At 44.7% G+C, this 27,221-nt stretch overlaps 1 protein-coding gene and 1 non-coding gene across 9 annotated transcripts in view; one reads left to right on the top strand and one right to left on the bottom strand.

The window, feature by feature from the left end:
• HHAT (hedgehog acyltransferase) overlaps window positions 1–27,221 on the top strand; it is a 375,148-nt gene that overhangs the window by 27,631 nt on the left and 320,296 nt on the right. For all 8 annotated transcript variants that reach the window (XM_060396732.1, XM_042229246.1, XM_060396733.1 and 5 more), the window contains exon 3: window positions 6,140–6,207. In XM_060396732.1, the coding sequence (XP_060252715.1) occupies window positions 6,140–6,207 (68 nt within the window). The remainder of the gene's footprint in view (window positions 1–6,139; window positions 6,208–27,221) is intronic.
• On the bottom strand, window positions 19,004–19,118 carry LOC114117390 (U5 spliceosomal RNA). The gene has a single exon (XR_003591090.2). It is a non-coding gene; the product is annotated as a U5 spliceosomal RNA (small nuclear RNA).

Genomic DNA, 27,221 nt, shown 5'->3' with positions numbered 1-27,221 from the left:
CGTAACATGGAACGGCTTGGCAGCGTCAGATTTTGATGTGATTCACTTGTAAATCTGTCTAGCCGTGAAGCCTCTTTTTAAGTAGATTCATTAAAAACTTTTCAGTATCTTTCAGGATTCTTGGTTTATTTAGGTTTTCTTCTCAAGTCAGTGGCATTTTATTTTTCAATTTCATTGACGTTTTCAAATGTAGTGACATACGGTTGTATATCATATTCTTAGAATGTCTTGAATCCCACCTGTCTCATTTCTCTTGTTTTAGGAAATTTACTAAAGGTTTTGTCTATTTGATAGATTGATTCTCTCTTTGAAGAACAAGCTCTTGGATTTATTTATAAATTCTGCCATTTTTCTGTTATTGGTGATTACTTTCTCATGAACAGCAGCTATCTTAGGTCATTTGGGTTCACAGAGCCCAGGCTCACCTCTCATGGAATAGCTGTCTTCCTGAAAAGTTGCAGTTAAAGACATTTTATAAAAGGAACTGTGCTTTTTATTGAGTTATTTCACAGATATTTTATTTTCATTTCTTTAATCTTCAGTGACAAGCAATTAATGTTTTTCCAGATAAACTCTGTGACACCAGGGAGCCCTGATATTTAAGCAAATATGGAGCAAATTATTTGAATTACTGCCTCCAGTTTTTCTTTCTCTTATATATATATATATATACATACATAGTAGGTGGTCTTAAAGTGGGATGCAAATCTAGTTGAGCATATTCATCTTTGGGCTTTTGTTTGTTCCTTTGCACGCCTACTCTTATCACTTGTCACTAATCCCAGCTAGTGAGAAAAGGATACAGCAGCTCATTGATAGATGAATTCTTTCATGTTTATTTAACACACGGACCTCTCGTGAAGGATGGGCTTTGCCAATCTGGAAGTAATTTTTGCCGCTTACTTTTGTGATTAGAGGAGTTTGGTTGCAAGATGGCTGGTTAGTTATATGGGGCCCCGTTCAGGATGGGCATGAAGGCTACCAATCCTGTGTTTGAACAGCTGGCCTTGCCCTTGGAACCAGGGAGCTCGGTGCCCATGGAGAGGGCCGCTAGGGTCCTGTCAGTTAGTAAAGCCTTGTGGAAGGACCCAAGTGCCTAGGCCCTGCAGGAGGCAAGCCTGTCTAGATATCCAGCAAGGATAGTGGGTGTTATGACTCAGTTGAGGCTCCAACATGCAATCTGGAAGGGCTGCATGTTATACTTGACCTTTGTTTTCTGTGTGGCTTCCCTAGTGGCTCAGTGGTAAAGAATCTGCCTGCAATGCAGGAGACCCAGGTTTGATCCCTGGGTTGGGAAGATCTTCTGCAGGAGGGCATGGCGACCCACTCCAGTGTTCTTGCCTGGAGAATCCCATGGACAGAGGAGCCTGGTGGGCTATAGTCCATGGGGTTGCAAAGAGTTGGCCACGACTGGGCAGCTAACACTTTCCTATGTTACTCGTGGCCAGGGTTGTGGCAGATTGTCAACTCCCTGCCTTCCTCCTGGGATTCTGAGTCTCCTGGCCCACTCCTTCCTCTCAGGCTTACACCGGTGTTTTCTTCCTAGGCTGATATTGCGGGGAGGGGCTCGTGGGGGCCAGCAGAGAATCTGCTTTCTTAGTGCCAGAGATAAACCTCTGGACAGGGCGGGGCTGGAGGGCTTTTGAAGGCACCCCTCAGGGTGCTCCGTGTTGGATCAAACACAAGGACATAGCTTATGCATTGCTCTCTGCTGGAGCGTCTCCATCTCAGGCTGGGGCTTCTGCCTCTCCGGGAAGCCCTAAGGATTCCCATGCAAATTGCATGCCTGGTGCCTGTCTGGGTAGACCCCAGACTTCCTAAGGAGCTGTAGATGAACTGCTCTGTCTGTGGTGGAGGTTTGAAGGTCATTTTTGTCCTATGTTGCTTTGCACCCTATTTACATATATGATATGTGTTTACTTGGGCTATTTTTAAACCACTTTTCTTCGTTCCCTGAGTGGAAACTGGTATAGAGGAGAGGAGGCCCTTGGACCATCTCATGGGAAAACCAGCACCTCGTCTCTTGCCTGTGGTCGCGTCTGTGAGCACATCTGAGAGCTGCTTACTGTTAGATTCTCTTATCTTTAGAAGCCCATCCTTTCTGCTCCCTTCTCCACTCTCATTCACCACCACATTCTTCTACAGCTACCAGCTTCCTAGAGAAAGAACAATCCCTAGGAGCTGAATGGAATTCCTCAAATGCTAGAAGCATTTGAAGGACAGATAAGCCACAATTGGGCATGCTAGTCTCTAGCAGTGGCTTGAGTCAGATGAGGGGTGTGTGTGTGTGTGTGTGTGTGTGTGTGTCTGTGTGTGTCTGTGTGTGTCTGTGTGTGTCTGTGTGTGTGTCTGTGTGTGTGTATTTCCTTTGCTTTTTACAACAGTTAGAGATTACAGTCTCTAATTACCCCTGCCGCACCCCAGAATTGATTTCTCATCAAACGGTTGATGGTGAAAGGGGTAGTTTAGTTACAGGCTTTAAGTGAACAGTTTACACCAGCCCTTAAAATGCAGATCTTCTCAGTAGGTGGAATGGGGCTTTGGTGTATCCTTTTGTCAGGCGGTGGTTGGTGGCGGAGGGCTGGGGGAGAATCAACAGCAGACTTAATACTGAGCGCTCATCTGTCGAAAGTGCTTCCTTTCTGTGCGCTCAGGCAGTTCTGTACAGCGCAGAACTTTGGGAAGTGGAGCCAGGGCGTCTAGAAGAAAGGGCTGGCTCTGCTCACAGGCCTGTGTGGTGTGGAGAAAAATCACTCAGCCAAAGAAAGCTGGTTTCTGTTTGCAGTGTACTTTTGCTTAAAAGAGTGTGAAAGGGTGTTGCTCAGTTGTGTCCGACTCTTTGCGAACCCATGGACTGTAACCCGCCAGGCCCCTCTGTCCATGGAATTCTCCAGGCAAGAGTGCTGGAGTGGATTGCCATGTCCTCCTCCAGAAGATTTTCCCAACCTAAGGATTTAACCCAGGTCGCCTACATTGCAGGCAGATTTTTTACCATCTGAGCCACGAGGGCAACCCTGAAGAATGTGTGAGTTACGATGAAATCTCTTGCCCAGGAGGTCCCTCACCTAAGAAGGTAGAATCAGAGAAGTTCTAAGGGCCGTCACTGTTTTCCAGAAAGACCTCCTGCTGCTGCTTGGCAGCTTCCATTCTCCTGCTGCTGCTGCTAAGTCACTTCAGTCGTGTCCGACTCTGTGCGACCCCATAGACAGCAGCCCACCAGGCTCGCCCGTCCCTGGGATTCTCCAGGCAAGAGCACCGGAGTGGGTTGCCATTTCCTTCTCCAATGCATGAAAGTGAAAAGTGAAAGTGAAGTCACTCAGTCGTGTCCGACTTTGGCGACCCCATGGACTGCAGCCTACTGGGCTCCTCCATCCATGGGATTTTCCAGGCAAGAGTACCTAGGTCAGCTGAATCCTATAGCAATGCATTTCAGCTGAATCAAGACAGTCTGGAGACAGTGATCACCAAAGTATCACGGATGGATTTATGTTGTAATGTATGTCATACAGCATTTGTTTGTGTCGAGAAATCAGACAAAGGTCACTGTAGGGTAAGGGAGTTAGAAAAGGTGAGGTTCAGAAAAAGAACAAGACCAGCACTTTCTAGGAACCTTTAATGAAGTGAGAAGGGGCAGCAGTCAGATTTGTGAATACTAATCGGTATTAGAGCTGCAGCACTAACCCCAAAAAAGAGTAAGTATATATAGGCATATATGAGGAACTCTGCTGTCTTAAGGGGGTCTGTTCTTCTCCAAGGTGGTTCGGAGTAGTTCTCTCTTAAACGGCTGGGCAAGGAATTCTGGAGATCAGCCAGAGGCTGGACCGGCTGGGAGCTGAGTGTAATCAACCTTAATGTCCATTTTTTTCTTCGGGTGAGAGAGTTCTTTGTTTTGCATAGAATGGTGGGGAGGGCCTGGAGGGGAGTCTTAACTCCAGGCTATTTTGAGCCTCGTTTCCTTCAGTGACTGGTAGAAATTCTCCAAAAGCTGAGGGAGGATTTTGGTCTAGGACGGTACTGTCGTAACCGTAGCCACAGGTGAGCTCCTGGGATGTGACTGCTTCAGAATGAGATGTGCTTTAAGGATAATGTGTCCGTGGAGTTTTGAAGAATTAGGAAGAAAAAGGAATTGTGTAATTGTTTAGCGTTGATTCCATGTTGAAATAATATTTGGATATATTGGGATAAATAAGATATATTGAAATTAATTTCACCTTAAATTTTTGTCTTTTTTTCTTTTTACAGTGTGGCTACTAAAAATGTTAAAACTATAAATATGTCTCACATAGTATTTCAGCTGGACAGTGGCAGGACAGGGTTTCATCTTGATTCTCCTGTCTGCATACGATTCCTTTTTTCCCCACTAGAGGGCGATGTGTCCTAACCTGGGGGCGTCTGGCGCTTCCTGCCGACACTTCTATGCTTTGGAATGTACCCTTAGGAGAAAAGAACTCCAATTTTTTGCTTTGTTTCAATTCTGCGTAATTCTGATGTTTCTGGAGGTTGCACTTTGTAGGAAAGTGAAACCGAAAGAGAGGAGGCAAGAAAGCAGAGGGGTTTTGCCCCTTCTTATTGATAGCGTTCAGAGGGACCTGCTGCTGTGTTGGGTTCTTGCAGCTTGCTGGTGGTTCTGGGTTGGTTTCCTGGGACTTGAGTCTGTGTACACCACCACACACATATACCTACCCAGTGTGGCACGTGTGCAGCTGCAACAGAAAGGACCGGGGCAACCACACACTGCCACGCCACCTCCTGCACCTCGTGGAATTCAGTGTGAGCTGACCTAGAGCTGGAGCCTGGGGGCCCTGGGCCCAGTGCTCCGTGGACCTCCTTTTCTGTCTTCCCTGGAGGCAGTGCTGCCTGCGCTTGGAGGCTGGAGCTGCTGTTAGCTTCAAGTGTGTGTGTACATCTGCCCTTTGACCCTACTCCGAAACCAGCATCATTTCAGGATTACGAAGTCAGGTTTCCTTTGATCTTTCTTGGTTCTCCCTCGTGGTCTTCTGTGTTTTTTGTTTGTTGGTTGGTCTGATAAGAACTGGATTTTTTTTTTCTTCTTGTCTATGCAGTCTGTGCCCTTTTGGTCGATCCCAGCCATCTCTGGAGGCTTCATCACTGCCCTTATACCGAGGACTTTTCTAAGTCTTTCCCTCCAGCTGAGGCACTCTTTTGAGCTCCATCCAGCTGCCTATTAGACATCGTGTGTGTGTGTGTGTGTGTGTGTGTGTGTGTGTGTGTGAGAGAGAGAGAGGTAGTTGCTCAGTCGTGTCTGACTCTGTAATCCATGGATTGTAGCCCACCAGGCTCCTCTGTCCCTGGGATTCTTCAGTGAAGAGTACTGGAGTGGGTTGCCATTCCCTTCTCCAAGGGGAAGGGAGTTGAACCCAGGTCTCTTGCACTGCGGGCAGACCCCTTACCATCTGAGCCACTAGGGGAACCCACATAGACACCCAGAGAGGTCAGTCACTTAGACCCCAGACTCAGCCCCGCAGCTGAGCGTCCTCACCTCCCACACACGGCATCCATCAGCATCGCTGTAGTTTCTTACTGCTTGTTTGTGTCTCTTACCCAGGATACAGCAAGTCCCAGGAGGGCAGTAGCCGTGCCGGTCATGTTCTGCTTCCTTCCTGCTATTTCACACTGTGCCTGGTTATTGTTCATTGTTAAACATTATTTGAATGAAAGTTTTAAAATATTTTTTGTTTTAAACCAATTGTACTGTTCATTTATAAGCATATGTATTACCATTATATAAGTCCATCAGTGATCTTGTTAGCATTATGCGATAGGCTGTGATCACCATCATTTTGTGCCACGGTCTGTTCAAAACCTTTTCTTCACCATCTGTGCAGGTGAGGCATTTGCCCTCATCCCTCCTGTGGTCCCCTGCACCGGGAACTTTCACTCTTGGTCCCTCTCCTTTTGTGACCTTTATGGCAAGCTAAAGGGATGTTGCCATCAGCCCCTTGTTTTTCCAGGAACCGAGGTCACAGAAATGAAGGAGTGTGACACCTCTCCATGCTTGTAGCTCAGTCCAGAGGCAGCTTTTCCAGGCTGTATGCCAGTTTCTTTTAATGCTTCTCCTATTAAACCAACGCAGTTTTATTTAGATTTGTTGACTAACAGACCCTGTTTTTCTTGTCAGAACATGAAGAGGAGCTGGACCGAGAATTTGACCTGGAGACTGACACTTTATTCGGAGGATTAAAGAAGGTACAAAGTGGATCAATGATAAAACCTTTTCAGTTTTCAAACCTGATCTCTATATTTTGCATCACTTTTGTATTTGGCGTTGGCCCAGGCATGGTACTCAGCAGTGACTGGAAATTAAATACCTTTCTTGTTGAGAAAGGTGTGTGCACACGATGTGGAGTATGGGCATTCTGCACGCTCCATCTGTATGTTGCCTCATGTTCTCCTCCCAGAATACTAGACGTGTGGGTCAGTAACCAATTTCCCTTTTGTAAAGATGAGAAAGTTCCTTCCTGATCTAGCCATACAGTAAGTCCCCTACATATGACCCTTCAAGCTGCAAACTTTGAAAGATGCCAGCTTGTGTTGGCATGTCCAATCACGCAAGTTAGTGTACATGTCTGTAAGAATCCTGTAAGATTAAAAAAATGTTTTCTCTATTTGTGTTTGCTTTTTTACATATTATTTGTGTGAAAAGTATTATAAACCTATTATAATGCAGTACTGTATAGCCAGTTGTGTTAGCTGGGTACCCAGGCTAGCTTTGTTGGGCTTGCGAACAAATTGTATTCATGCGCACACTCTCGGAGTGGAACTTGTTCGCATGTAGGGGCCTGGACACTCCCTGTGCCAACTGTGGGCAACTATAGACCCGCTTCCTTCCCGCCTTTAGTGGCCCTGGCCGTCCTGCAGGGTGTGCTGGGCATTGCCCACCTCTCTGCTCCCTGGTTTCATGGCAGCAGTGAGCTGGCTCACTTCCCCTCCTCTGCAGCTCATTGTGCCTGCTTAGACAGCAGGCAGGGTAGCTGCTGTTGCTTTCCTAGAGGTGACAGGTAGCGCTTCTGCTGGTGGCAAGGCAAGCGAGAGTCAACATCGTCAACCTTCTGGTTCCAGCTGGCCTGGGGTCTCTGTGCTTGCAGGCAGCACAGTTCCCTTCTTCCACCCGGTGGGGGTTTCAGTATCTGCAAAACAGCTCGAAAGATACGGCTCAGACTCTTATCTATAGACTTTGTGAAGAAATGGGAGATCCTTGACTTTGTCTAGTGGGTAAACTATCATTGTTTTGCTTTGTCTGACTATACTTTGTTTTTTTTTTGCATTTTTCTCATGTCTCTGATTAGACTTATTCTCTGGCTAAAGCTTTCCTACAGACAAGAGGCAGGTGGAGGACGTGGGATGCAGGGAGGGGTCTGTCCTGTGAAGGCCCCACAGGGTCCCGGCTCTGGTTACAGTGGGAGCTAGTCCTTGTGCGCGTCTTGAATCTACTCTTTAGAAATATGCCGCTGTTGGGTTTCTTGCAACAGAAAAAGATGGTGACATTTTTTTCTTTCTTAAATTTTCGAGTCATCATTCAGACATTTCAGATAATAACGAATTGTTTGCCGGGGACACAAATAAGTAAACTCATTTTAGACTAAGAGACTTTTCCTGTGAGAAGCTGAAGGAGGGTCAGGCCCCATGGATTTCACTGTTGCAGGCTCAGCCCTCCTGGGTGTTGCTGTTGGAACCCCTGGACAAAGGGCCCTTGTCTGCACTGACTTCCCAGCTCCCGCCATTCCTGCCACTCTGTCACGTTCAGCTGCTTGACTTCCTGCCCAGGCTTTAGAGTCCTGGGGACGTGACCTCTTCTGTGCATTCTTTGTGACAGGCCGCTGTGATGGGCACGGTCAGTGGGTGTCAGCATTCAGGCCGACTCTGCCTTTGGGGAAAAGTGTGCAAGGCCCAGGGAAAAGTTCCAAGTTCAGTTCAGCTGCTCAGTCGTGTCTGACTCTCTGCGACCCCGTGGACCGCAGCCCGCCAGGCCTCCCTGTCCATCACCAACTCCAGGAGCTTGCTTAAACTCGTGTCCATTCAGTTGGTGATGCCATCCAACCGTGTCATCCTCTGTCATCCCCTTCTCCTCCTGCCCTCAATCTTTCCCAGCATCAGGGTCTTTTCCAATGAGTCAGCTCTTTGCATCAGGTGGCCAAAGTATTGGAGTTTCAGCTTTTCAGTGAACCTAAAATGTTCCAAGGTTCCAAAGTTCTATTCTGAAAGGTCTCTGTCCCTCTGTCCGCCTGGCCATCCGTCTGTCCGTTCATTTGATGCTGTTGAGCCCCTCTTAGCCTCATCTTTCTGTGTCTCATTACCCTGCATAGGGAGTGGGTAGTTTGGGGTCTTAGAATGTAGAGGGAAAGTGATGAGTCAGGATGGGTCGCCAACAGACAAAGGAAATTGATTCTGTGTGCTTGGAGAAGACCATGAAATAGACCCAGGGGCCATATGTAGCAACAGGAGGTCCACTGGCGTCTGCTAAAAGCCTCATTTCAGCTAAAATAAAAGCGCCATTGGCTCTGAGTGTTTCCTTTGGAGGTTATGCGAGGGGACAAGCAAATGCTATTCTGATCCAAATTCTAATAAAAAAACAGTATTAGGTGTGACTAGAAATGGTGAACTTTGGAAGGGAGTTTTCATGTCCTTTAAATATTGCCAGACCTCAGCACGGTTGGCATCCACTGTTGTAGATGGCGGGCAGGGCGGGGTGGGGAGCTATTCTGTAACTTGTAAGGTGTTGAGCCGCATCCCTGGATTCTGGATGCCCGGAGTCCCTGCTGTTCCAAGTCATGACAGTTGCTAGTGGCTTCAGGCATTGCTGCATGTCCCCTAAGGACAGAACTGCCTCTCTTTGCGAATAGCCGCCGCAGTAACAGAGAAGGGCTCTGTCATGCTGGTTCGGCCGTTCCTTCCCTTTGCTCCTCTCGTTTCCTCCTCTGGCTCGGGCCTCACCTCTTCCCTCTCAGGTCTGCACTCTTGCTTCTCATCTGAGCTCCGGTGTCTGCTGTTGTGGAATTTTTACCTGGACCTCTAAACTGGGCTTCATGCTCATAGTTCCCAGCCCTTCTCTGCCTCTCTTTGTATCACCTTCCACAAATGCAGCTTTTAATGAATGTGTTCTGTGCACAAGCCCATACGGGGTGCTGGGGACACAGCAGTGAGCCAGACAGACAAGGCTCCGGTCCCAGGGTCTCCTACTGGGGACAGACCGACCATAAATAAAGAAATAAACGTGACAGCCACAGATTGAGCTAAATGATATGAAGGAAGTGAGCAGGGTGATGTGCACGGATGCCTTGGATCGCATCTTTACACTATTATGATAAGTATATTTGCACAACTTTTGTCTTGTATTACCCATCCTCTGCCAGACTGTGAGTCCCACAGGGCAGGGCTGGGATTTAATCAGTCCTGTATCTTCAGTACCTGGAACAGAGTTGGTGGGTATTTTACTGAATTTAACTGCAGGAAAGAGTGAGGAACACTGTGCCAGACTGCACCATTGGAGTAAAATGCGTCAGTCCTAAGGGCACCTAAATAGACGCATAGGTAAACGCTAGGTGGGACAGTGTTGACAGTCAGAACACGGAGGCACCCCTGTGGGCACAGGCGGCACCCCCCTGCTTCTGGAAGAGGAGGACGACCTTCAGCTGAGCGCCTCAGAATGGCCGGGCTTGGCAAGGTCCCCAGCAGCGAAGATGTACTTCCAGAGGAAGAACTGTTTTTGGAAAGGGGATGAGTGTGTTAGGGTGATGGTGACTCAAAGCGAAGCTTTGGGACAGTGAAATGGTGTTGGGCCTGACCACAGTCCCCCCAGTTGTTGCTTAAGGGTAGAGTTTGGAGGATTGATTGTAGCCCAAACCAGGAATACCGCTGGGTCTTGTCATTCCATCAGAGTAAAGCTGCTTGCTTTCGCCAAGAGGCCAGGGGCGGTAGCTGCAGCTCTCAAGGACTGTTGAGATTCCATATGCTGTGGTGTGTGCCTCCTGTTTTGTGACGTCTCTCCTTCCAGGCTTGGCAGTGCCTGCCCGCATGGGCTCCAGTGGCTTCCTTCCTGGAGCGGTCGTGTGCAGGAGCCTGTGTGTGGTCAGGGAGGAGTCGAGCTCGACGCCTTTCCAGTTCTGGCCATCTGTCTTGGTGTTTGCTGGTTCCATTCGCCACCCCCCACGCCCCACCCCCCGCCTAACATTCTTGCTCGATGCCCTAAGAATATAAAGAAGACATTTTAGTGGCTGTGTTTCTTGCTTGGTGTCTCCAGACAGTAGGCTCTGAATCAACTGATCATTCGTGAATGAAGCTCTATGTTGGGCTGTGTTGTCATGAATTTTTTTCCCTTTATATTTATTTCTGATTCAAGATAGTTGGCATAATGGAAAGAGCACAGGTTTGGGGTTGGATGGACTTGAGTTTAAACTGCAGTTTGCTCCATTTTGGAAAATCATTTACCCCATTTGAGCCTTAGTTTCCTTTTTTGGAATATGGGCATGGGAGGTCTCGTTGTAGAGAAAGAGATAATGGATATAAAACACCCAGCATGGGGACTTCGCTGGTGGGCTCTAAGACTCTGCTGTCGATGTAGGGGGCCCAGGTTCAATCCCTGGATGGGGAATTAGATTCCACATGCCACATGACACAGTGAAGGTCAGATATCCTGAGTGCTGCAACTAAGACCTAACACAGCCAAATAAATAAAAAAATACACAAAAAAACCCACCCAGCATGTACGTGCTTGGTACAGAGTGGACCCCCAGTCCATGCTGTGGTCATCATTTTGTCCTTCCATGGTTGATGACATGCTTGCTTTAGAGCTAGGATTTGTTGGTTCCCCCCTCTCTAGCAAGGAGATAATGTTCTACAGAGGAACATTTCAATCTAGAAGGAGGTGGTTGCTACTGAAAGGAGCTCTCCAAAGCCTGATATGTTATGAAGGATTTTGCATGTAATCAATTACAATTCTTGCATGTAATCAATTACTCATTTCTTTCCTGAGGACACCTCTTCCTGTGAAAGTTCTGAAACTGGGGTCCTCTTGTAAATAAGTTCTTTCAGAAGTAAAATCAGAGAGGAATTTTCAGTGCCTGCCAGAAGGTTAGAAATAAAAGACAAGTCAGAGAAGGAAGCTTGACCACTAATGTCTTTGAATATTAAGAGAGAAAAGGTTGTTTCTGAAGTAAAGATACAATTTTTAGCTACTAAGTTTTATCCATCAAAATTCAGTTACTTATAAATTAGTTTATATTTTGATACCAACCCCCCCCCCCCCAAACCCAGAAAGCTCTGTGCTGAATCATTTAACAAGTATTCCTTGAGTGGCTACTGTGTAAGAGGCTTCCAGGCTGGGTACTAGGAGGCTGTGACCTTCCAGGCTCTGTCTCTGTCCTCACTGGGCCTTAAATTCAGGGGGCAGTGATGCTGAGGCAGTGAGGTAAGTGATGTAACCACTCGCTGGGCATGGAGAAACAGAAGCTGCCTGTCACCCAGACGCACAGGGATCAGAGGTGAGGTATTGGGGAGAGATGGGAAAGAAGGGAATAGCAGGCATAGAGACTGGATTTCAGAGAGTCAGTCAGCCTGGCTAGGAGGTCGCATGTGAGAGGAAGAAATGATACAAGATAGAGTCTGGAGCATAAAGGCCATCGGGTCCCGTATGTGGAGTCTGGACTGTATTCAGAAGCAGAGGATGGTTACTGAAGGGAGTGAGGGCATTGGCGTTTCTTCTGAGGCCTCTCTCAGGAGCTCTGTGCTTTCCCTGCCTTGCCTGTCTCTCCTGATCTATCCCACTCAGAGTCTGCATATCCCTGGAGTTAACACTCTGGAAGGTAGAGCTCAGGCTTGTGTGCTAAGTTGCTTCAGTCGTGTCTGACTCTTTACAACCCTGTGGCCTGTAACCCTTCAGGCTCCTCTGTCCACGGGATTCTTCAGGCAAGAATACTGGAGTGGGTAGCCATGCCCTCCTCCAGGGGGATCTTCCTGATCCAGGGATCGAACCTGCCACTCTTAAATCTCCTGTATTGGCAGGCGGGGTCTTTACCACTAGCCCCAGTGGTGCTCAGAACCCACGCACGGGTCCCCATTTCTTACCATGTCAAGCCCATGCTCTGAGGCTGACATTCAGCCCCTTTCCATTTGTCCACTGGCCCGGCCTTGTTCCAGCAGCCTCAGCTCCTGTGTGGTCCCTCTGAGCTTCCAAGTAATAGGACCGTCTGACATTACCCAGGGACATCTTGATGTTCCTCCCTGTGATCTTCATGCAGACTGGTGGGTGCCTCCCTCCTGCTGGAGGAGCAGCCCGTGTGGAACCTTCCCTGATGCCGCTTCCTGGCTCGTCCCCCTGCTGGCGTGGGCTTCTCCCTCCCACGAGCTCCATTCCTACGACTCTGTCCCGAGCCGGTGTTACGTATTTATTTTTGTGACTGCACCGGGTCTTCGTTGCGGGGCGTGTGGATCTGTAGTTGCCGTGCGTGAACCCTCGCGGGATCCAGCTCCCTGGTGAGCGATTGAACGCAGGCCTCCTGCAACGGGAGCACAGAGTCTTAGCTGCTGGACCACCAGGGAAGTCCCAGGAGTTACCTCTTTTAGACATAGGAGGATCTTTCATCTCTGCCTGACACAGAGTAGGCATTCAGGAGTGGCTGTTGGAAGGTGGACACGCCTGGCTGGTCGGGACTTGCTGTGTAGGAACACTGGTCCCTTGGCAATGCTTGCCGAGTTCCACGTGCCTAACGTCTGGCGGGTTTAGACAATGTAGGCCTTCCCTCATTTTTCCTTAAGCCGTAGCTCCTCAAAGACAATTCTGGTGTGCTGGTTATGTCTCTGCCTCCCTCCATCATATGGGGACAGATTAATAAGTGGTATGGCTGTGCATGTGAATTTTCAGCCTGTCCTTAGTATCAGAAAATTGGATTTTACGCAGCTTTGCCCTTTCACAGAGGGGCTGCTCAACAGAGGCAGAGTCCTGTGTCCTATGCCAGCCCAGGAAGAGAGAGAAGGGGCTGGGGGGGGGGGTGTCTCCAAATGGGGGGGGGGGCAAGAAGCCCACGGACTAGTGATGGGAGAAAGGGCCCCGAGCATACGTTGGGCTTGAATCCCTCTTGTCAACACAAAGAACTCCTGCCCTTAACCTGCCAGCGCGCCGTCTCTCATCTAGTCTCACCCCCACCCGCCGCTGGATGTCCTTGATGTGTTGGAGATTTGCAGCCAGGTGGGGGAAAGAGTGATTTCCCGGGGAGGGCAGGAAAGGGAGGCTCTGCCTTGTGTAAAAATAGGGTCTGCAGTGCAGACGGATAAACATCAGATTTGTGTTATTAGCTCAGCTGCTAAGTCCCCTGCTCAGCCCTCCTCTCTTTTTTTATATCTTCTAGCTCGTGGAAAATATGATTTATTTCATTCAAAGGTTCTTGAAGGAGCCAGGGGAAGATAAGGTGAAGTTAGAACCAAGGATTTAGCCCTGCAGAACTAGAAGATCAGATGTGTGTGTGTGTGTGTAAGAGAGAGGGAGAGGTTCTCCATGAATACTTAGTAACATCTTGAGGTGGTGATATAGATTTGGAATTGTGAGAAATTTCTCAACCACAAACCAGTCAGTTTACAAATTCTTTGCTAACCATCTGGTTTGCAGTAGGTTCTGTGGGCTGAGGGAAGTGAGAAGCATGGTTCCTCTCCTCAGGAAGCTTATACTCCACCCAAGAACGCCAGGCTGCCGTGTCCTTTTTGTAAGGATGATGTCTGGTTATTTAACCAAGGGCAGCAGTGTCAGTCAAGCTGCAGAGACAGCAGGTGTACACAGCTAGGATGACCGGCCCTATTTGTCTGTCCTGCCTGAGAATTAGCACTTGCATTACCTTTTCCAGAGTATTTCCGTTTGTATGAGTGTCTCGGGTTGTTATGTTCCTGTGTGCTGAGTCACTTCATTAGTGTCTGACCCTTTGTGACCCCGTGGACCGTAGCCCGCCACGCTCCTCTGTCGATGGGATTCTCCAGGCAAGGGTACTGGAGTGGGTTGCCATGCCTTCCTCCAGGGGATCTTCCCAACCTGGGGATCGAACCTGTGTCTCTTACGTCTCCCTGCATTGGCAGGTGGGTTCTTTACCACTGGCGCCACCTGGGAAGTATACTGGTTGGTATAGCCAAAAGTTTCTGGGAGAATTTCTAACCTTGGAATGACAGGGAGGGTTTCCTGGAGGAGGTGGATCTGACCTGAACCTTGAACAGAAGGACTATGTGTCACCTTCTTTGCTTTCACCCTTTGTAGCTCCTGGTATTTGGAGGTGGGAGAATTAAAATATCTTCCGCGCCTACAGTCTTGCGGCCAAGCGATACATCGGAAGGAAAGAGTCCAGATCTGAATTCTGCCACATGTGCAAACATTTATTTAGTGGCAGGTACAAAATCTGCCACTGAACCTGTTCTCTGTTTTGAGGTTCTCCAACAAGTACCTTGTAGGAAGGATTCATCTGAGCTTTGGCAGTTCTACTCTGTGGGCTGGAGCAGACACCCTGCTAGTCTGATGGAGGGGCAGAACTTTGAAGTGAAGGGACAGAGAAGCATGGGAGGGAGTGTTAGGAGAAAGACAAGCTAGTAAACTCTCACATGCAGCTTTAGATACCAGTATTGAAATCGTTTGAATTGTGGCCATGTCTGGAGCTGAATTTCTGACTGGGACCATTCAGATGCTAGCTCAGACCTTGTGGAATGTGGATTCTGTATTTGGGCACTGTTAGCTTTAAGAACCAGAGAAGGCAATGGCACCCCACTCCAGTACTTTTGCCTGGAAAATCCCATGGATGGAAGAGCCTGGTAGGCTGCAGTCCATGGGGTCGCTAGAGTCAGACATGTCTGAGCGACTTCCCTGTCGCTTTTCACTTTCATGCATTGGAGAAGGAAATGGCAACCCACTCCAGTGTTCTTGCCTGGAGAATCCCAGGGACAGGGGAGCCTGGTGGGCTGCCATCTATGGGGTCGCACAGAGTTGGACACAACTGAAGTGACTTAGCAGCAGCAGCAGCAGCTTTAAGAACTGGGTGTTGTTTTTCAAATCCTAAAAGATGATGCCAGATGCCTCCTGAGAAATCTGTATACTGGTCAAGAAGCAACAGTTAGAACCTGACATGGAAAACCAGACTGGTTCCAAATTGAGAAAGGAGCGTCAAAGTTGTATATTGTCACCCTGCTTATTTAACTTATATGCAGAGTACATCATGTGAATTGCCAGGCTGGATGAAGCACAAGCTGGAATCAAGATTGCTGGGAGAAACATCAATAACCTCAGATATGCAGATGATACCACCCTTATGGCAGAAAGCAAAGAGGAACTAAAGAGACTCTTGATGAAAGTGAAAGAGGAAAGTGAAAAGCTGGCTTAAAAATCAGTATGCAAAAAACGAAGCTCATGGCATCCGGTCCCATCACTTCATGGCAAATAGATGGGGAAACAATGGAAACAGTGACAGACTTTATTATCTTGGCTTCCAAAATCACTGCAGATAGTGATTGCAGCCATGAAATTAAAAGATGCTTGCTCCTTGGAAGAAAAGCTATGAGCAACCTAGATAGCATGTTCAAAAGCAGAGACATTACTTTGTTAACAGAGGTCCGTCTAGTCAAGGCTATGGTTTTTCCAGTAGTCATGTATGGATGTAAGAGTTGGACTATAAATATAAAGAAAGCTGAGTGCTGAAAAACTGATGCTTTTGAACTGTGGTGTTGGAGAAGATTCTTCAGAGTCCTTTGGACTGCAAGGAAATCCAAACAGTCCATCCTAAAGGAAATCAGTCCTGAATACTCATTGGAAGGACTGATGCTAAAGCTGAAGATCCAATACTTTGGCTACTAGATGCGAAGAACTGACTCATTGGAAAAGACCCTGATGCTGGGAGAGATTGAAGGCAGGAGGAGAAGGAGACGACAGAGGATGAGATGGTTGGATGGTACCACCGACTTGATGGACATGAGTTTGAGTAGACTCTGGGAGTTGGTGATGGACAGGGAAGCCTGGCATGCTGCAGTCCATGGGGTCGCAAAGAATCAAACACAACTGAGCGACTGAACTGATCTTTAAGAACAGTGCCGTGGGGTAGATGAGGTTGTTTACACAACACATCCTACGTAAGTGCTCCAACAGATGGGGTTCTGAGGGTAGGAGGAGCAGAGTTCAGTGAGGCTTGGAGCTGAAATCTGGGGAGAGATGTGGGGGAGTGGGGAGAAGCGGAAACACTTCCTTCTCCCAGTACATCCCCTAAAAGTGGTGCCTGTCACCATTCTTAAGAAGGTTACTACCTTTTAAAATCATGACATGACAGATGATAAGTCTGTTAAAAAAGAAATTAGAAGCAGCCTCCGGATAACAGTGAGATCATGGGCCCGTGGGAGATGTGAAGGGTGGCATCTCTGTGTGCGGAACTGACTGAAGCTACTTTGAGGATCACAGTGGCTGCTGAAAAATTCAAGATAAGTGAGGGTTATTCCATCATAATTTTGCTCCTGGGTTTCATGAAGGCAGTTCTCCAGCTAAATTCAGTCACACGTGTAGGCATTTGTTAGGCAAGCGGTGGAAACTGGTTCATACCTGTCCGTCTCATGGGCCCAATGAGGTCATTTTAGGGGCTCCTTTTCTTTTAGGAGACACCTCATGCGAAGAGTTGACTCATTGGAAAAGACTTTGATGCTCGGAGGGATTGGGGGCAGGAGGAGAAGGGGACGACAGAGGATGAGATGGCTGGATGGCATCACTGACTCGATGGACGTGAGTCTGAGTGGACTCTGGGAGTTGGTGATGGACAGGGAGGCCTGGTGTGCTGTGATTCATGGGGTCGCAAAGAGTCGAACACGACTGAGCGACTGAACTGAACCATGCACAGAGTGTTACTTCCATGGATATTTTTACTGAGTCTAAGCTCAACAGAAGATGAGATGGTTGGATGGCATCACCGACTCAATGGGCATGAGTTTGGGTAAACTCCGGGAGTTAGTGATGAACAGGGAGGCCTGGCGTGCTGCCGTCCATGGGGTCGCAAAGAGTCGGACAGGACTGAGTGACTGAACGGAAGCGAAGCTCGATTTGCTTGCAACACATCAGACCAATAAATCAGATAAGGTGTTGAGGCAAGGAATACAACTTTATTCGGAAAGCTGGCAGGCTGAGAAGAGGACAGCCTAAGGTCGCCAAGTAACCATCTTATCAGGTGCTAGAGGGGGAGGAGGTGAGGAAGTACAAAGGCCATTAATTCTGTAAATCTCGGAATGGCCATCCTGGGGGAGGAGATGTGTTTCTTATTTCTTGCAGCCATTCATAGGTGTAGAGAGGGTCAGGGTGTTGCCCTGGGTAAAAGAAAGGCATTTTGGTTTAACAGTCAGGCAGAGGGGCAAGGTTCCGGAGGCGCAGGCACACCATTTGTACAGACAGGATCCTTTCAGTAAACAAAAGCAACAGGAAGCAAAGGTTAAAGTAAACACATGAAGTCAGATTTTATTCTTCCCTGTAACACTGTGACATGATGGACAGAGAAACAATCTGTTTGATGTCAGGTGCCCTGAAGTTCTCCAACCTGTAGATTCATACAGGGCCTTTGAAGGGGTCCTCAGGGCCATCACTGAGAGTGTGTGTGTGTATATATATATATATATATTTTTTTTTTTTTTCGAGTTACTTTAAAAAATTAATTTTATTTTTAATTGAAAGATAATTGCTTTATAGAATTATGTTGGTTTCTGCCAAACATCAACATGAATCAGCCATAGGTATACATATATCCCCTCCTTCTTGAAACCTCTGTTGGGGGAAGTGTGTGATTTCCTCCCTTATGTCTTGCTGCAGCTAAGATTTGAAATGTTGGACCAGTGTTACAGCTTGGTTACAGCTCCGTTTTATTCCAAAAAACATAGTACCCTTGAGGTGTGAGGGCAGGCCAACCTCAAAATAGGAGAGGCTCAATATTGGCTCCTTTTTTTATATGTTTTGTCTCCTCCCCAGGAGCCTGCCCTGTAAACTGGGCTGGCCAGGAGGGCTGTTTGTTTCATCTGAGGTTCTCTGGCCCCAAATCTTCTTAGGCTTTTTTTTCTTTGTCTTTTGGCCACTGCCATTTTAAACTCCTTTTTCCTATTCTAGCTGGCCCCGCCCCGCCCCGCCCCGCCCCACCCCGCCCATTTTAAATTAATTTTTAATTGAAAGATAATCACTTTATAGAATTGTGTTGGTTTCTGCCAAACATCAACATGAGGTCAGCCATAGGTATATATATGTCCCCTATAAACCCCCCTGGGTAGGAGTTCCCTGAGTGATACAGCCAATACCCGTTGGCTGTACATTTTACATACAGTAATATAAGTTTCCATGTTAACCTCTCCATATTCCCCATGTGTTTGCACTCTTGACTTTGTATAGGGTAGAGAAGAGAAATGATTTTCAAGTTGTTTTAGTGTGTCCGATAGGAACCACCAATAACTGGCAAGTCCAGACTTTACCTGCTATAACTCACGTGACTTAAACCTGTGATATTTTTACAGTTTCACAGATATTTTTACAGGACTTCCCTGGTGGCTCAGACGGTAAAGCGTCTGCCTACATTGCAGGAGACCCGGGTTCGATCCCTGGGTTGGGAAGATCCTCTGGAGAAGAGAATGGCAACCCACTCCAGTACTCTTGCCTGGAAAACCCCATAGACTGAGGAGTCTGGACCATGGGGTTGCAAAGAGTCAGACTGAGCGACTTTACTTCACTTCTGAGAAACAAAAATACCCAATGGAGCCTTGCTTTGTAAAGTTCACACTTAGACAGCTGTTCTTTTTTGGGAAATTCTCCTGGCCCGGTTAGGTGGTTGTTTTCTTCTCCGGGGGAATTTTTCTGGCCAGAGGATTGAACCCGGGTCTCCTGCATTGTAGGTAGATGCTTTACCGTCTGAGCCACCAGGAAAGCTCCAGCTACACTGACTAGAACACCATGCTGATAAACCCAAATCACAGTGTATTCTTACCAAAAGCTATTCTTTTTTTTGTACAGTCAAAGATCAGCCTTGTCAAAACAAGGCCTCAAAAAATTAGTTTAACTCAAGGTTGTTCCTCTCCACGGAAATCTTTAGTAAAAGGCGAAAGATTTATACGATTATGAAGAGAAACCAGAGTATACTGTTTGTTTGCTAAGCTTGCGCCTCCCAGTAATTGCAACCCCTACTTCACTGATGGTGGTTCGGTATCCCAAGGGTTACTTCCTGCCTAAAGTTTAAACAAGGAATTGTGTAAGCAAACTGCTCATAGTTAGAAATGTTGAGCTGAAAAAAAATATTATTTTAAGCCTGAAAAGATTGTACTCTGCAGGGTATGACGCGTATGCAAATGAGAAGTCTGAGTCATCAACTTCCCAGCAACACCTTCGTCTTTATAGCTGTACCTCTGGAGCCACCACTAGGGGGCGAAGCAGAGGTCCACGTGGCTGGGCGCTCAACCTCCTCGTGGTTCAAGCACGGAAACCGCAGGTTTTCTAAATTGTGTATTGTGACTTCGAATGTGCTTCTTTTCCTTTTCTTTCGCTAACCATCAGCACAGTTAAAATACAGAACCAGGAAGAACTCCCTTGCTGCTTCTTTCTAGTCATACCCATCCTGTTCTCCCTATCCTTAACCCTCGGAAGCCTCTGTTTTGTTTTCCATCCCATGATTTTGTCTTTTGAGAGTGTTCTATAAAGAGAATCATACGGTATGTAACCTTTTGAGACTGGCTCTCTTCCCGCCCCCACCCAGGTTAATGTCCTTGAGATTCATACTTATTTTGTGTCAAGAGTTTGTTGCTTTTCTTTGCAGAAAAGGGGTGGAGCGCAATTTGTTTAACCATTTGATCCTGCAGGACATTTTGTTTGTTTCCAGCTTTTGACTATTGTAAACCTGATGTGAATATTTGTGTACAGTTCTTTCTGTGGACTTAAGTTTTATTTTCTCAGGGATAAATACCCAGGTATTTGATAGCTGGATTGTATGATAAGTTTATGTTTGATTTTATAAGAAAACTGTACAAACTTTTTTCCAAATGGCTCTACCATTTTATATTCCCACCAAAAAAATGTATGAGATACTTAGTTTCTCTGCATATTTGCCAGTACTTGGCATTATTAACAATTTAAATTTCAGTTATTCTGATAGGTATGTAGTGATATGTCATCATGGTTTTAATTTGCATTTCCCTAATGGTTAAAAGCTGGTTTTAGAAAAGGCAGAGGAACCAGAGATCAAATTGCCAGCATCTGCCGGATCATGGAAAAAGCAAGAGAGTTCCAGAAAAACATCTATTTCTGCTTTATTGACTAAGCCAAAGCCTTTGACTGTGTGGATCACAATAAACTGTGGAAAATTCTGAAAGAGATGGGAATACCAGACCACCTGACCTGCCTCTTGAGAAACCTGTATGCAGGTCAGAAAGCAACAGTTAGAACTGGACATGGAACAACAGACTGGTTCCAAATAGGAAAAGGAGTACGTTAAGGCTGTATATTGTCACCCTGCTTATTTAACTTCTATGCAGAGTACATAATGAGAAATGCTGGACTGGAAGAAGCACAAGCTGGAATCAAGATTGCCGGGAGAAATATCAATAACCTCAGATATGCAGATGACACCACCCTTATGGCGGAAAGTGAAGAGGAGCTAAAAAGCCTCTTGATGAAAGTGAAAGAGGAGAGTGAAAACGTTGGCTTAAAGCTCAACATTCAGAAAACGAAGATCATGGCATCCGGTCCTATCACTTCATGGGAAATAGATGGGGAGACAGTGGAAACAGTGTCAGACTTTATTTTTTGGTGCTCCAAAATCATGGCAGATGGTGACTGCAGCCGTGAAATTAAAAGACGCTTACTCCTTGGAAGAAAAGTTATGACCAACCTAGATAGCATATTCAAAAGCAGAGACATTACTTTGCCGACTAAGGTCCGTCTAGTCAAGGCTATGGTTTTTCCTGTGGTCATGTATGGATGTGAGAGTTGGACTGTGAAGAAGGCTGAGCACCGAAGAATTGATGCTTTTGAACTGTGGTGTTGGAGAAGACTCTTGAGAGTCCCTTGGACTGCAAGGAGATCCAACCAGTCCATTCTGAAGGAGATCAGCCCTGGGATTTCTTTGGAAGGAATGATGCTGAAGCTGAAACTCCAGTACTTTGGCCACCTCATGCGAAGAGTTGACTCATTGGAAAAGACTTTGATGCTGGGAGGGATTGGGGGCAGGAGGAGAAGGGGACGACAGAGGATGAGATGGCTGGATGGCATCACTGACTCGACGGACATGAATCTGAGTGAACTCCGGGAGTTAGTGATGGACAGGGAGGCCTGGCGTGCTGCGATTCATGGGGTCAGCAAGAGTCAGACACGACTGAGCGACTGAACTGAACTGAATGGTTAAATGAGGTTGAACATGTTTTCATGTGCTTATCTGTCATCTCTATATCCTCTTTGGTGAAATTCTATGCATATCTTTTGCCAATTTTAACTTGGATTTGTTTGCTTTATTTTTACTGTTGAGTTCAGAGTTCTCTATATAGTCTGAATACTAGTCCTTTGTCAGATGAATGGCTTGCAAATATAATTTCCCAGTCATTACTTTGAGTTTTTATTCTCTTAGTAGGGTCTTTCACAGATGTCCAGTTTATCTTTTTTTTCTCTTACAGACTGTGCTTTTGGTGGCATGTCTAAGAGTTCTTGGCCTAGTTGTATGACCCAAAGATTTTCTCTGTTTTTCTCAAAAGTTTCCTAGTTTTGCATTTTACCTTTAAATCTAAATCTTTAAATCCTTTAAATCTGTGATCCCTCTTGGATTAATTGTTGTATTAATTTAGGTAGAGATTTCTGTCCAGTTGCTACTCCACCTTTTGTTGAAAAGACAAATTCCTCTATTGAGTTGTTTTGCACCTGCATCATAAATCAATTGGCCAAACTTGTATGGCTGTATTTCTGGGTTCTCATTTCTGTTCCATTGATCTGTGTATCTGTCTTTACACTAACAGCACATTTTCTTAATTACTGGTAAGTTTTAAATAATATAATTTAACTTTATTCTTTTTTCTCAAAGATTTTTTTTAGCTCATTTTAGCTCATTTTTTTAGCTCATTTTTTAGCTCATTTGTCATTCCAAATATGCTTTAGAATAAGCTTTTCTGTATCTACAAAACATCTTGCTTGGATTTTGATAGAATTCTGCTAAACTTAAGATCTGTTTGAAAAACTGATGTCTTCCTTATATTGAATTTTTCAATCCATGGACAGTGTATGTTTGTAGATTTATTTACATCTTTTTTGAATTTACTTCATTAGTATTTTGTAGTTTTTAGCCATCTAAATTCTATGCATTTTTGGGGGGTTAGATTTATACCTAAGTATTTCTATTTTTTAGTTTTTATAAATGGTTTACATTTTAAATTTCAATTTCCACATGTTCTTTGCTAGTATATAGATGTACAATTGGCTTTTATTGAGTTGGCCAAAAAGTTCATTTTGATTTTTTCATAAGATGTTATTAACATGTTGATCTTCTTCTTCTTTTTTTTTTTTTAACATGTTGATCTTAAGATCATAACTTTATATTCTGTAAGATTGTAACTGGTCTTTAACTTTTCTGGACTCATTTAGTCCTAATTATTATTTTTTTAAATTTCTTTTTGGCAGACTTGTTGAGTTTTTCTAAATAAACAATCATGACATCTACAAATCAGGACATTTTCATGTCTTCCTTTTCGATCTATGTAACTCTTATTTTCTTATTGTGCTGGCTAGGACTTCCTGGACAATGTTGAAATACGAGTTATGAGAGTGTATGTCTTTGTTTTTTCCCCAGTCTTAATCATTCAGTCTTTCCTCATTGAGTATGATGTCTCTAAAGGTTTTTTGGTAGATGTTCATCTATCAAGTTGAGGAAGTTTCCCTTTATTCCCAGTTTTCTGAGAATTTTTATGAATTAGTGTTGAATTTTGTCCGATGTTTTTTCTGCATCAATTGATACGATCGTGTGATTTTTCTTCTTTAATTAAGAATATGTTAATATGTTGGATTACTTTGATTGATTTTTGAATATTGAACCAGCCTTGTATCCCTGGGATTAAACTCGACTTGGTCTTGCTGTGGGCTTTCCTAATAGCTCAGTTGGTAAAGAATCTGCCTGCAATGCAGGAAACCCCAGTTCAATTCCTGGGTCGGGAAGATCCCCTGGAGAAGGGATAGGCTACCGACTCCAGTATTCTTGGGCTTCCCTTGTGGCTTGACTGCTAAAGAATCCGCCTGCAATGTGGGAGACCTGAGTTCAATCCCTGGGTTGGGAAAATCCCCTGGAGAAGGGAAAGGCTATTCACAATCCATGGGGTCGCAAAGAATCAGACATTAGTGAGTGACTTTCACTGGTCCTGGTGCGTACTTTTTATAGTATATGTGGCTGGACTACATGTATAAAGATCTTTGATTTTTGTTGTGGCATGCGGGGTTTTTAGTTGAGGTGTGCAGCACCTTTAGTGGTAGCATGCAAGCTCTTATTTGCAGCATAGTTCCCTGACCAGGGATCAAACCTGGCCCCTGCATTAGGAGCTTGGAGTCTTAGCCACTGGACCACCAGGCAGTTCCTGACAATTTTCTTGTCTGTGTTCATGTGTTCAGTGTCTGAATTTGACTGATTATATATGATCTTGTATTTTTACTTTCAGATTTCATGTGTTTATTGTTATGCTCATAAAAGGAGTTGGGGAGTATTTCCCCTTTTAAAGAGAGCATCTTTAGATGTCAGGTAGATTTCTTCAGTGAAACCACATGGGACTGGAGTTTTCTTTTTGTGGATTTCAAAACTATGAATTCAATTTGTTTGGTTAAAATGATGTGTTCTTATTGGGTGTGTTTTGGTAGTTTGTGCTTTTTGAGGAATTAGGCCATTTATTCTAGGTTGTCAAATTTATGTATGTAGAGTTTTTCTTAGTATGCCTTATTATCCTCATAAGATCTGTGGAGTTTGTAGTGGTATCATTTTTATTCCTGATTTTGGTAATTTGGGTCAGCTTCTTTTTTATTTTTGTTTGTTTTTTTCGAAGTTTGTGAACTTACTGACTTTTGCAGAAAAAACCAGCTTTTTGTTTCATGGGTTTTTTCTGTTTTGGATTTCATTGATTTCGGCTCTTTATTTCTTTCTTCTTGCTTGCTCTGTGTTTGTTTTGTTCCTTATTTTCTAGTTTCTTAAGAGTTTCGATATTTTTACTCTAATAGAACTGTTTAGTGTTTTGTATTTTCTAAGCAGTAACTTAGCTAATATTTTGATAAATTCTTTTTAGTTTTATTCAGTTATAATTATTTTTTATTTCCCTCAAGACTTCCTCTTTGACGTGTGTTGTTTAGAAAAGCATTTGGAGATTTTCCTATTATCTTTTTGATACCCTGGTGGCTCAGAGGGTAAAGTGTTTGCTTGCATTGCAGAAGACCTGGGTTTGATCCTTGGGTCGGGAAGATCCCCTGGAGAAGGAAGTGGCAACCCACTCCAGTACTCTTGCCTGGAAAATCCCATGGACGGAGAAGCCTGGTAGGCTACAGTCCATGGGGTCGCAAAGAGTCGGACATGACTGAGTGACTTCACTTTCACTTTCTAGTTTGATTCCATTGTTGTCAGAGAGCATACTCTGTTGAAATTCTTTTAAATTTGTTGGCCTTTGTTATTTGGCCCAGAATATCATCTGTTGTGGTTGAATGTTCCATGGGAGCTTGAATAGAATGTGTATTCTGGTGTTGTTGAATGGCATATTCTATAAATGTTGATTAGATCCTGTTGGATGGTAGTGGCAAGTGTCTTTGTATCCTTAATGATTAATCTGGTATGACTAATGGTTAATCGTAATGATCTGTTTGGTGGTTTTATCAGTTGCTGTGAGAGAAATGTTAAAATCTCCAACTATAGTTGTGGATTTCTCTGTTTCTATCTGTTCTATCAGTTTTTGCTTCATGTATTTCAAAGCTTTGTTATTTGGTGCTTGTCATTACTTAATGATCCTTTTTGACTCTGGTGATTTTCTTTCACTGAAATCTACTTCATCTGATAGTAATGTAGTCACTACTGCTTTCTTTTGATTAATATTTGTAGTTTAGTTCAGTTCACTTGCTCAGTCGTGTCTGATTCTTTAGGCAGCCACCTACTGGACAAAGGGGACAGAGTGAAAAGATACATGGGAGAATCCTCCCACCTACTCATTTTTCTGGTCTTTTATGCAGTATGTAAAATTCAAAGAGAGAGATGGTAAGTGAGATTATGAGAAGCTCCCATCCTTCCTGCTGGACAGATGATTGCAATAATGTCAGTTTTTCCTTTTTCTCTCTTTTATTATTCTTATCTTTCTTCATTGACCTGCCCCAGGGCCCTTCAACATTTTGGGATTCCATCTGGAGTTCCAGTTTGTTGGTATTTGCCTACCACAGAGATGTTACATATTAACGAGCTTTCTTTTTTTTTTTTTTTTAAATAAGGAGCATACTTTATTTTAATATCAGTTGCTAGAACTGAACAATGGTTTTCTGGGTACCCAGAGGCAGAAATAAAGTTTCTTTTCATAAATTTTTCTTGACTGTATGAAGACTCTCTAAAAAGAAAGCAAATTCTTTGAGCATGGGGGGCATTTTAGGGGTCACAGCTCCCAAAAGCTGTGTACATGCATGCTCAGTTGTGTCCAACTCTTTACGACTCCATGGACTGTAGCCCACCAGGCTCCTCTGCTCATGGGATTCTCCAGGCAAAAGAATACTGGGGTGGATTGTCATGTCGTCCTCCTGGGATCTTCCAACTCAGGGATTGGACCTGTGTTTCTTGCACTGGCAGGCAGATTCTTTACCACTGTGCCACTTAAGGGCTGGGACCATTTTTTTCTCCATGTTACTGTGACTTTGTCTTTTTGTTATTCTGGAGAAGTGACGCTAATGAGATGCATGATTTATTAGCATAGTTTGTAGCTGGGAAATCTTGCGAGCTTATATAATTTGCTGTCTAGTGATTCTGTTCTATTGCTTTTTTTTTTTTTTTTTGGTCTTGATCCCTAACTTATTTATCCGCTTTATTACTTATTTACAACTATTTCTCCACATGCCTTATAGAAAATATGGTTAGTGTTTTTCCAGTTTGAGAGACATGGGGAATATAATATAGGTTTTGTGTCTTTGATTTCATACTAGAATTTAATATTTCTTTAAAAGAAATTGGTTCTTTGTTAGCTTTAGGAAGAAAGGGAGAAATATGGACTAGATAAAGTGGGGAGAGAGAATCTGTAGATGTTTTATCACATATGCTCACGTGTCATGAATAATCTGGAGCAACTTGTAGAAAGTAGGGAAATGGAGGAGTGGCCAGAGGATGTTACTGAGTTTGGGTTGGCACCTAGGTTGAAGCGATCCAAAGAATACATCCACATTAATTAGGACCCCTTGACGAATGAAGTCATCTCGAGAGGTTTTCACTTCCCTCCTTGTGTGGAAGACCTCCCTCCCCCATTACACCCTGGCCCCATGTCCCAGGCTTAGATCCTGAGGGCCAGTTAAGAGACTGGATGGTACTGTTGGTCCAATTGACGGCATCCTCACCCTTATGAGCATCTGCATCTCCTGGGCAGATGGTAAAGACATTTAAGCAGAGATTTGTTGTTTATAGGAGGAAGAAAAGCTTTGCTAGTGGAAACATTTTATCTTTCAGATGTTGGTTGGGGGAAAGAGTGTTGTCTCTGGGAACTGTGGGCAGTAAAATGATTCAGTTCAGATTATTTTAGAAATAGCAACTCATCCTTTGGAAGATAAAGAAAACTCTTCCAATAATTGCTAGATTAATCATTAGCCTGAGTTCACCCAGAGAACAGTACTGCTTCTGTGCAGAATCCCTACAAATTAATCCTCTTTTTTTTTTTTTTCTTTTCCCTTTGAAAGTTTATAGGACATTAAGGTGAGCTTGTTGCCTTTGAATGTGCAGGGGGTGTTTCTGGATTCAAGTATCTTATAAAGGTCTTCTCTATTTATAGATAACTTTTCTCAGTCTGTTTGGGAGTTAGGTATGGTCTCAAAGTAAATAATATGCACATAATGCTGTTTAGGAAATAGATATGCAACAGTGTTCAGTATTTCTGCTCTCCTTGTTTTCCATATTTGAGGAGAAAATAGTTATGGTAATGAAAAATATAAGACTAGTGGGTAGGGTAGATAGTTTCCTATTTGGGTTTTGAAATACAGAAATAGATGCACTTATGAATATGAAACA

Source organism: Ovis aries, chromosome 12, assembly GCF_016772045.2.
Source record: "Ovis aries strain OAR_USU_Benz2616 breed Rambouillet chromosome 12, ARS-UI_Ramb_v3.0, whole genome shotgun sequence".
Lineage (NCBI taxonomy): Eukaryota > Metazoa > Chordata > Mammalia > Artiodactyla > Bovidae > Ovis > Ovis aries.
The sequence above is the reverse complement of the archived record's forward strand: the minus strand, read 5'-3'. Positions and strand labels throughout refer to the sequence as shown.